Here is an 11436-nt window from a genome sequence, read left to right on the forward strand (position 1 = left end):
TGAGTTTGAACGTTATGGAGACAATGAACAGTTACTTGTGATTTCTTCAGTGAATATTAAAATTTTCTTTTTAAGAAAAAAAAAATGGCATTATTCCCTCTGAGTAGCAATTAGATCAAGTCTATGATGAAGCCAAAGTGGCACAGTGAGGGGAACATTAAGTACGTTTGGGCTTTTCATTAACCCAGCAGCCTGTTGGACAAGATTTCCACAGACCTTTAACAGTGCAATGTACATAAAGCTACTCTACCCCAGATCTGAACATCTTAACCAATTTAAGAAACAAGTAATGCCCTGGAGCTGAAGAACAAAGCAGCTTATTCTATTTACATTTTAAATGGTTTTATTACAAGGACAAATCAATACATGGAATTGTTAAAAGGAAATGCAACAGTTATATATTATGATTCAAACAGGTACAAAAATATAAATTCTGTGGTTGGAAAATTAATTTCTATCCCAGTAGAATATAATTTTCCACATATAAAACAAATATAATTATAAGAAATATGCTGTACATATATGCTATGTAACTCTTTTCGACTACTACAGTTGTGTTTATAAAACTCAGCATTGGTATTAGCATGTAAGTCAGTATGCTACATTACAATGCAAACAATGAAAAAGGAAGCATGCTTCTTCAGTTCTTTTAATTTATTAAAGAAAAGAACAGGGCGTTTCAGTGTAAGTGTATCAAACTAATAACCTTTATCAGTGCAACATGAAGATCTACGGTTATAGACTGTTAAGGATGAAGGGAGTCAAAAAAGATGCATCCTAAACTGTACAGCATTCTAGCATACCAGTGCACATGTGATGTTGTTCTTTGTAAAGAGTGCTTCTTTTTTATTTCCATCCTCAGAGGTTGACTCAGGTTGTCTCTTTTGTTTAGAACGTCACTATTGAACAAACTATCTGCTCTGTCCTTTGTGACTGAAGTGCTACAATGCAGTGAAGTCTTAGGGTTAGCTGCTTCATTGTCAGTGCTCTGCTGTGTATATGCTGTGCTCCTCGAAACAAGCTGTTTAAATGAGGAGAGGAGTCGCACAGGTCCAAATGCCCAGTGTGCGAGTCTGTGGTCCTCGACCAGTGCATAACTGGATGCCAGCACCCCGTCAACAAACAGAGTCCCAGCTTCTGTCAAGGGCGCATATACTCCCACACTCTCCACTTCTGACACCGAGATGATTCGAGATGGACATACTTGACCCTCTGCTGTGTGGATGAGAACACAGCCTCCTGTTTTGGCTCTGCTAGCAAACTGAGCCTGGTACTCATTCCTGTCCAGTCTGCAATTTGGGCTCAAAAAGACTAAATGGTGTGCAGTGAGTGTCAGTCGCTGGCCGTTTTCTGTCTCCAGCGACAGGAAAGTGGACCAGCTTTTTTGGTCCCAGTGCAAAAACAGAAGGACCTGGCTAAACACCACATGGCCTGTCCCAGATAGGGCCATGACTCTGTCTCCAGGTGCCAGTGAGGACAGGCTCTTCTGCACCCCTCCAGCCACAGTCACCCGGGCCCAGCCGGGGAAACAGCCACCTTTTTCCACTGCAACAGAGTGATCTGAAGGAAGAGGAACAGGAAAAAAAAGACAAGACAAGATTATATAAAGAAGAAAGATAGAGCTCCTTTGGTAACACTTTTTCCACTAATTTGCAACGGTCCAAAAAATATATCCCTCAGATACCAGTGGAATATAGTATAATATACATATTTGTTGAAAAAACAACCTTAATTTTTTCTGTAGTAGCACTGCACTATACGTGTTTGTTACTTGTTTTATAGGTGCGAGGTCTGGCATACCCGATACCATGTTGTAGGTAGTATCCGAGATGAATATTCGAAGAATTCAACTTCACACCATCCGCTGAGTCCATTTCATTTCACTCGGTTAACTGCTTTGTGAACTATAATAGCTTCTTCTTTACACTCACCAGCTTTTACTGAGCAGTGGATGTGATATTTAGACTCATAGTGGACCCAGTCAAAACCCGCCTCTACAGCAAGCTGGGCGAGAAGACCGTATTTTTCCGTCTCTCGGTCGTCTGTGGTTATATCGACTGCCCGGCCTTCATAGTGTAGAGAGCCAGGGGGATGGTGACCGTCCTCGTCCCAGGCCTCCGTCACACGAAGGTGAACTCCAGGCCATTGGTTCATCACCGCAATCGCCAGCCTGTTTAAACAGTCCTTGCAGCGCTGGGAAGAATAAAACAGAGGGAAGGAAGGAAATTAAGTGAGACATGTTTAACTCATGACAATCAACATATTCGGGAAAGTTGGCTTATCACATATTTTCTCCCTATCAGCAGATCATTCAGCCAATTGGAAATGAGAATAAGCAGTGCAGTCTGCTGAGGTGTCTATCTGTACAGAAAAAACACTACCAAATTTTTTTATATATATATATCCCACACTACATACCAGGGTTACATTTCTCTGAAACCAAATTTAAAACATTCACATATTTTTTGGAAATTCACCTATTTTATGACTTTATACTCCCAGTAATCAAAATTCTGTGTCATCAGGGCTGTAAGTGATTTTTTTTTAGTATCTTCCTCTTACTTGTTCTGTTATCAAATTCGTTTGTAAGATAAGATAATCCTTTATTCATCTTGCAAACTGAGAAATTTACAGGTCAACAGAAAATAATTGGATTTACCGCACACAGGAAGGCTCCATCGCTTCTTCACTTTTAAACACGTTTCTCTCATACCTTCATTGTCAAAATACATCTTGAGAACCATGACTTTTATATGAACTTTTTAGCTCTTGAACTCTAACAGTCATTTATTAACTTGTGTAATTGTCAGGCCTAAGTGTTTCAGAGGCATGTAGAGTATGTGAGCCTACTGTACACATCAATGCACTGCATGGTTGAAGTGCAACTCAGGAGAAAAAGGCTCCAGAGTTTCCACAGTCTGTCTGTCTTCCAGGTTTGTTTGTCTGCTGACATTACCACACAATTCCTCCTTGACTGTGCTTAAATGCCATCCCAACCTTCTAGGACAATCAGAGTACAAGAACAAAGCTACTGTAGCCAATTTGGCACATTCCTTGGACAGGGTGACAGAATAATCAAGGCCATTCTCTGAATATCCAGTTTGTTCCAGTTATGAGTGTCTATTTCACCCCTGAGACATTTGATCAGAAATGTGAACAGTGACTCCTAACATCCACGTGGGCCGTGATGTTAGGGTGTCAGCATTGTCACAAAATAACAGGCTGGAAAACAAGGACGTCAACAGTCGAGGTAATAAACTCATTGTCCACTCCTGTATGTGTTTTCTCTTTTAGCTTAAACTGATTTAATGAAGCTTGTCTTCAAACAGACTTTTTAAATAAAGTGGGCTAGGAGAGAAAGTAAAGAGGGATGGAGGTTGGGCAAGGAGAAAGTGGAGTAGTACAGGGCTGAGGTTGGGACAAAAGACACAGGGCAGAGGGGAAGAATGTATGGGCACGGACTTGGGAATGTGACAGCAAGAGTGAGAAAGAGAGAGGGACAGAAAACAAACTGGCTACTTTTTTTTTCTCGCAATGCCATTGAAGAGAGGCGTTTCATTGTCGGAACTACAATAGTCGCTTTTCCGACGGTGCCATTACTTCAGCAGGCGGGAATTTTGTATAGGCGACCCCTTCGAGTCTCCAAATGACACACAAAGAGTGTCTTTCACATCTGGGCAAAAGAGGGGCACATACACACTCAAAACTGGGCATCGGTAGGGGCACACATACAACCACAGATTTTGAATCATGAACAATCATTCTGGGAGAGGAAGGAACACAGATTCATATTCTAAACAATAATAATACAGAACAAAAACGCAACATTTAAAAGAGTGTGACAGAGTGTTCTGAGCCCCTATGGCCAATTCAGCTAAGACACGGAGCATCTTTTAAAATGTAAATGTGGATACAATGCCTAGTAAACATTAAAAACTAAAGTTCATGCGTCTGTGCATTTCGTCTTGCAGGCACTCTAAGAACCTCTCACAGGGAATAGTTTTATTTGCAATAACAAAGACTTTGGTTAAAGATTAAAAGGAAGGGTTCCTGAAGGGGAGCACATTCTTTAAAGGGCTAGTGTTGAATTTCATCCCGATCTTCTTATCTCAAGAATAAGGGAGGGGAAGTTTAGTTAAAACTTACACACTCCGTGTTGAACACTTGTTTGTGTGTTAAGAGCCTGGTAAGGGCAGGCAGTGTAGAGTACAGGGGATAACAATGAATGATGTAATACGAGTTGATTTGATGGTGCCATGCTGGGTGGCAGGGTATGAGCTGTGAACTGTGGTCTGCCTCCTTCATGTGACTGCAGTAAATCAATCATCCATTGCAACAATTGGCTTCTACAGTACTTGTCCAAAAAGATAATTTAGAACATCTTTCTGTGTGAATCTCCCTCTCCAACATGTCGGCCAGTTTCAGAAAGCTCTGCTCCCACTTCACTAAATCCTGAAGACATATGTCTCACCTTGGTCATGAAGCGGTCTGCGTTGGTGTTCTCCTCATCCTTAAACACAATGTCTGGATTGTAGTTGCACACAAGTTCATTGAAGCGATCAGAGTTTCGTGTGATCTTCCCTTCTGCTCTCCCGCTGGCACCTAGGTTGTTTTCAGAGAAGTTGGGGAAGAACTGCTTGTAGTGCATGGCAGTGAGCTTCCTTGACCTGGGCCGGATGCCATACCCCGGGCCCGGTCCGCATCCCTGGACCAGCCATATGCAGGTCCACACAGCGAGCAGGCCGAGCTGTGCCAGGTGGGCCCACCAGGACTGCTTCATTGGGTGGGAACAGGGTTTGAGTTCCCAAGGGTCAGTGGCTCAGGGTGCCTGCAGATCCAGGTGTGTCATAGAAGTAGGTAAATTATGGTCAAAAGGGTATATTCTAAATCATGTTGTTTTAGATATAAAATTGACAAGACAAAAACGTAGTTTTGATGTCATTTGTTTGTTTTTTGTAATTTACCACTCAATAAGTAAAAAGCTAAACAGGATTAAACAAAGATGATCTTACTCTGAGTTTGTAATGTTGCTCTGATCAAAAGTTCGAGCAATTTAAGATCTGATTAGCTAGAAAATGCTATAGCCTGCTTTGGTATTTGCTGTTAAAAATAACAATAAGTAACAAACAAGGTCTCAGTCCAAACATTTTCTTTAGCTGCCTTTAAGCCTCCTGATGACTGACAATACATCTTTACACATCCTTCGCAGGTACCTGTGCTGACGCAGGTGTTTTCCGTGGTTTTCCAGTCACTTACCGCGTCTCTCTGCACGCATTTCCTTCAACGACAAACACCAAAAGCCAAACAGACACTTCGCAAAGACGCTACTGTGGCGCTCTCATCCTCTTTGTCCATCCACAAAAGTGTCTCTTGAGGTTTTTTTTTCTTCCCTTCTCCTTCTTCCACAGTCTTCTGTCGCGTTGCAGAGCTCCTGGCCACCTTGCACCAGCCATTGGGTCTTATTAGCGTCCGGACAAGATTGCCCTCCCTTCCTCTGCGCGCTCCCACTGCGACAGCACACGCCTCCAATTCAACCTGACAAAGGACATATGATTAGCCTTCTTATGTTAACACAATGAACCCCCCCATCCCTACACACACACATCACGCACACACACACACACACACACACACACACACACGCACACACACACACACACACACACACACACACACACACACACACACACACACACACACACACACACCCTACACCACCCTTAATAAGAAATTACAAAATGTTAATATAAATACTGATAGTGATGGCATTTTTTTCTAATCGAAACTTCATGTTAGATCTGTGGCACTTTGCAAGTCATTCTACATTTTCTACACCTTTAAAAGCACATACAATGCTCCTATACTAGAAAACTGGGCCTACAAGCAGAAACTTAACATGCTCTTGCAACTGCTTGCTTATCCCACCCACCAAAGTGGACAGCAAACTAAAATGACTCTTCTCTAATGCTATTAATAGACACAGCTGAAGGTGAGGGTCTTAGAGGGAACACATCATCCAGCCTTGACCCCCTCTGACTGTGGCTTGCAGTGGTGTCTTCCTGTGATTCAGGAGTCCGCCTGAACCCCCCTGAACCCTTTGCACCCAAGACCTCTCCACTGGAAACACCCATGGCGATATCAACATATTTTTATCCATCCTAGAACAATAGCTGGGAGAGTCATAAAATGTGTCAGATAATGCATGAATAAAAATCATCACTGTGTCTCTGGGGTCTGTCATATGTAATCACATACGGAAGTGTGAACTAATGAGGGGTTAAAGGTGGAATGTCTCTCCATCCTATCTGTGGATTCCTGGAAGAGGTGAGGACTGGATGCATCATGTCCACCCTCTCTGATGTAAATACAATCAATCAATCACAGTGACAACTAGGGTGCACTGAACTTTCTCCATGTTGAATAAATTGATCAAGTCAAAACACATCTGATTTTCAAGTGAATGCATTCCAAAGATGCTGTTGAATAACAAATGAGATGACAGCTGGCAACAAAAAGTTCCCTTTAATTTGAAAAACAAATAACAGGGAAACATAAACATTTACATTTATCTACTGTGTAAAGCAAAGGTCACTGAGCTCCACAGTGACCATGGAAAGGCATCCTTATAAAGGAAGTTTCCAGAAGAGATCCCAGGATGTTGTAGGGAGGGGTGGCAAGGCGAAGCTGCATCTTCCTGTCCTTATGAAAAACATGGACTAAAGCTAGAGTCTGGCTCGAGCAATGCAGATGAGAGATATCAAGCTTCAGGACAAATGCAGGGAATGACTCAATCAAAAAAAGGCAACAAACACTTTCATATCTACAATTACCCACACCAATGTCTCTCTTCAAAGCTGTGCAGGAGAAGAGATTTCTATCTGACATGAAAGGGAAAGGAAGGAAGCAAACAGCTGCGAGGTGGAGATGGAAATAAAGTAATTATTATTGGTTTTTATTTTGGAGACCCCATCCTCCTTCCTCCCCCTGCCGCCTTATGGCTCTCAGAGTTTTACTCCCACATTTCAGGATGGGAGTACATAGCCGGGTGAATGGTTTGGTTTCCTGCAAAGCCAAAGCATAGAAGACGAGATCTTTCCTGCCTGGGTTAGTCTACACGGCTTTGTTCTTTACGAATGGACGCTTTGCACCTGGGCCGATGGTCACATATCCCTGTGAGCTTCTTCTACGGAAATCGACATGAAGACTCACCGACGACTGCGTTTACTGAACAAGAATGAAAATAGAATTGCAAGCTCTCGCTTGTTCTCAAATAATAGAGAGAAATTGTAACTTTGACCTTTCAAGTGTTGCTCTTGTCTTATGGAGCTGAATCAACAGTTTGCTAGATCCACTTCCTCAGATGGAGGCCATTAGAAGGGTTGGTGGAGGGAAAAGGAAAGTCAAGGAGCTGACACCTAACTACCTCCCTCTCCTCTCCTAAACACACTCACACATGCACACACACACACGCACACACACACACACTGGTTCTGTCTTGCTGCCTACCACTGTGCTGCCCATTCCACTGTCCCTCAGCATGTTATCAGTGCAGGAAGAAGCAGGGTGGTGCATGCTGATGTGGTTGCACACTCTAGATGTTTCTTGGCTTATGTATTGTAACTTTGTATTGGGGCTTGCTGTAGGTTTAAAGAAAATAACCTTAAAAGAACTAGAAACAAAGTTATCACGTGTCATGTGATAAGTAGGGTGGTAACACACAGCGATAATAAATATGAAAATAAAGTTGCTCAGTCTTGATTTGGCGTCCGAAAAGAACACTAGTGAGCAGAGGTTGAGGCAATGCTGCACTGAATTTGACAATAGACTGAGAAGGGTGGAACTTCCTGGCCTCAGACAAGTAGTTCAAAGGTCAGGTATGATGCTATACATCGTTTTGTTGACGTGACCCAAAAAGATAGCATGCACTCTATAGGTTACATTGGTTAGGTAATAAAATTTAACCATTCAGTTTAAAAAAAATAGAAATAATGTCCTTACAGGGTCCATGCCATTTATTTACCCAGAGTTACCCAATTCAAAGGCCTGTGCCAGTCAACTGTGTGAAGCAAGTGTGCCGTGAGTGTGCAAGCAGGACATCGGGCATCTATGGCAAATGGGCTGTATGACCCATTATCAGTTGATTAGCGAGCAAGTCTCGCCTTTTCCTGTGAGTGCTTCTGTCTTAGCAGGCTTACAAACGAGGGAATAATAGCCCCTAATGCACTCTGGCACAAACTTCAAACGACCAACTGTCAGGAAAGCTAATCTGCGTCTTTTTCCCCCCTTCATTCGTATGTTTTGACAATAAAGATAACCTATCTCATCCCATTACAAGCTGCCTGTCTCATGCCTCGTCCCGATACGCCTGACAACCACTCCAATGGAGTGTGTTACCCAATGGGACTGCTGGGACATTTTGATTGCACTGCTATCGTGCTTTATATTTTGCTGTCGGGAGAGGTGCTGTCACAGTGTTTTTCTCCAAACGTAATCCAAGGTTAAATTGAAGAAACAAAAAGTGCAGGTTGGACGGACTCTCTTTGTTAAGTTTCTTGAGATAATATTTCTTGTAAGTGGGAGCTGCACAAAGATAGGTTGATTGATTAATATGTAAGGTTGTGTGAAGCTGTGGGCATACAATGAATAATTTGAAAAATAGATTCTCATGCAAAAAGTGAAAAATATAACCTTTTTCATTGTTAGTGTTTATAATGTTAATACATGTGTTGTAATATCATATAACAGGGTCATATTAGTACATTTTGTGTTAGCTAACTCACCAGCTAGCCTGCTAGCAAAACTATCCAATCGCCTACGGAGCCTAGGGACAGCAAATGATTATCATGGTGACAGCCAGCTCCACTAATCAGAGACGTTGCTGTGACCCTATATAATTGTTGGTTGTTAATTTCCCTGATTTTGGGAATAAACCATGTGTTTCTTAAAACAAAGTTGATATCATACAACCTTGTGTCTTCTACAGTAGCATAAACCAGCGTTCACACCCAGGTAGCTTGTGGAAAGTCCAGCCTTGATGACATTGTTGTTAATGACATTATGGCTAATGGCTAATAGTAAAATCCACTATGTAGATGAATGGGATTTGTATTTCCAGAACCACACAGTTGAGCCTTTTAGTGTTTTATGGCAACAATCTGTTGCTGTGTCAAGCATGCAATTCAAAATAAATTTGTTTGCATGGAAATTAAAAAAAAGGCTGTTTCAGCGACATTCTCTTAATTTCTTTCTCTGACAACGTCCAGCCATAAAATAGTCTGAAAAAATCAATGAAATCTTCTTCCTGATAAGCCTGGTTTACTCTGTGTTTCATAAGCAGCTAAAAACTCCTCACAGGAGCTTTAAATTGCATTCCTCAGATGTATTTTTAAATTATATTCTAACTCCTTTCCTAGCAATGTAGGCCTACACTTGTGTCCAAACCCCATTTCAGTTTTGGAAAGGTCCTTTGATTTTCAAACAATATCTCCTTTAGATGTTGAAAACGTTGTTCTTGATTTGAAAGACTGGAGTGATTCTGGACTTGACAGAATTGAAACAAAATCAAAATTGCATCTCATATACTCATTTATCCACTGGCCGATCTGTTTCATAAAATACCTCGTGAAATACATCTGGAAAACTTCCCGGATGACAACTCTTCTGAACTGTGGTGACAAACTTGATCCAAACAATTATAGACCAATCTCAGTTATCTGTTCCATTGCCAAAGTATTTGAAAAAATGATGTATAATCAGTTATCACATTAACTTGACAATATTAACATCCTTTATCAACACCAATTTGGTTTCAGATCTAACTAATGCTTTTTTGGTGTGAAAAAAGAACCTTAAGTCAAAATCAAATGCTTTGACAGTTTGACTGACGGTTGAGCTCTTCTGAAGGTAGAGCATGTGAAATACCATGGTGTGTGGATGACTCTGCTCTTACCTTTAAAACACACATCAATCATATCATTAAAAAAGTACATTTTAGTGCTGGTGTTTTATACCGCTTTTAACACTGCTTCACATTAAATGTTAAAAAGAAACTTGTTTCACAACTCACATTACCAATAATAGACTATGCTGTCATTGTTTATCAAAATGCATCTAAAACTGATCTTCATGCCCTTAATGTTTTATTTAATAGACTCTGATTTATACAAGGTTGTCCTTTTTTTCTACGCATCACTGTGCAATGTTAGATACACTGCCTTCAAATGTATTAATTTTAATTATCCTTATTGTCTTAAACATTTTTTTCAATTACACACCAAGTTATTCCCTCAGAAGTTCTGATCAGACTCTCTTCACAGTTCCCAGGAAGTTGGCTTTTGTTTTGTGCTCCTTCGGATTGGAATAAGTTACCTTTAAATCTTTGTTCCATGTCATCATTTCACTTGTTAAAAAATATTTAGTCTTCAAAATGATTGTGTATGTTTTCAGTAATGTCGACACCGTTTGTTAATTTCTCTGTTTATCGACTGAACCTCTCTCCTCTCAATGTGTCTAGTCTAGAGCTGCAACTGTTGTTGTTGTGGTTGTAGTTTTAATGTCGTATCTGTTCTCTGTTTCATGTATTACTTTGCTTGTTTTGTCTGTAGTGCGTTATGTTTGGTTCTTATATTACTATGTTGTACTTATGTTTTTGTAATTATGTTCTGGGACCCCTTTAAAAACGAGGTGATGCACCTCAAGGGGCTTATCCTAATATATAATACATTTTAAATTTTGCACCTCTGAATCATACCACTGATTTAACTTGTGCCAGCATCTGTCTGGGTTTGTTCAGACATTAATCACATAACAAAAACTCCACTTTCTTAATGCATTAACCTCCCTCACACACCTTGTATCTTGCTTTTTTTTTTTTTTTTTTTTACTTCCTCAGAACATAGCCAGTCTCCAGATGTGCCACTAATGCCACAGCGAACGTTCCTCCTCTCAATCTTTTCCTTTCAGTTAACGGAAACGCAGTACAAAACAAAACCCAAACTAAATAAGCTTAATTAAAAATTCCAACAAAACAAAACAAGAAATGCAAACAAAAAATCAAGAGGGAGAAATTAATCAGAGCTGAGCTTTCTTGAACTGACTTCAGAAAAATGAGACAAGGAAATGAAGGGATGGATGAAAGGAGGTGGGTGGGTGTTGAGGACATGAAGGAGTAGAGTGGATGTTGCTTTTCCGCCTGATTTGTAGGGTTTTTATCTGGCGGTTGCATCGGATGGGGGGAAAGCGTGGGCCACTGCTGTAGTGGCGTCGGGGGTAGGACGCCGTTGACAGACAGGCCAAAATAAAGCTTTCTTCTGCTGCTGATTAAAGAAGTCCAACAAAAGGGTGGAGGGACGGAGAAGACAGACGCCCTGGCCAGCCGCACACATACACACACATCCACTACAGGCCACATCAGATGGTCACAATGTAGTCCGAGTT

At 41.1% G+C, this 11436-nt stretch overlaps 1 protein-coding gene across 1 annotated transcript; it reads right to left on the reverse strand.

Moving 5' to 3' along the window:
- Positions 1-317: 317 nt before the first annotated feature.
- Positions 318-5346, reverse strand: dhh (desert hedgehog signaling molecule). Its single transcript, XM_079359753.1, has 4 exons — positions 5257-5346; positions 4472-4828; positions 1932-2193; positions 318-1560 (listed from the first exon to the last, which is right to left on the reverse strand). Exons 2-4 carry the CDS (start codon positions 4778-4780, stop codon positions 746-748), a joined length of 1386 nt encoding a protein of 461 aa, XP_079215879.1. The 5' UTR covers positions 4781-4828; positions 5257-5346; the 3' UTR covers positions 318-745.
- Between the last annotated feature and the right edge of the window lie 6090 nt (positions 5347-11436).

This window comes from Symphodus melops, assembly GCF_947650265.1.
Source record: "Symphodus melops genome assembly, chromosome: 13".
Classification (NCBI taxonomy): Eukaryota; Metazoa; Chordata; class Actinopteri; order Labriformes; family Labridae; genus Symphodus; species Symphodus melops.

Excerpts from the sequence above, each read along its gene's own strand:
- dhh (XM_079359753.1), bottom strand. The coding sequence starts at position 4,780 with ATGAAGCAGTCCTGGTGGGCCCACCTGGCACAGCTCGGCCTGCTCGCT. Across the intron at positions 2,194-4,471 it reads CAGACCGCTTCATGACCAAG|CGCTGCAAGGACTGTTTAAA; the intron begins GTGAGACATATG and ends TATTCTTCCCAG. Across the intron at positions 1,561-1,931 it reads CCACTGCTCAGTAAAAGCTG|ATCACTCTGTTGCAGTGGAA; the intron begins GTGAGTGTAAAG and ends CTCTTCCTTCAG.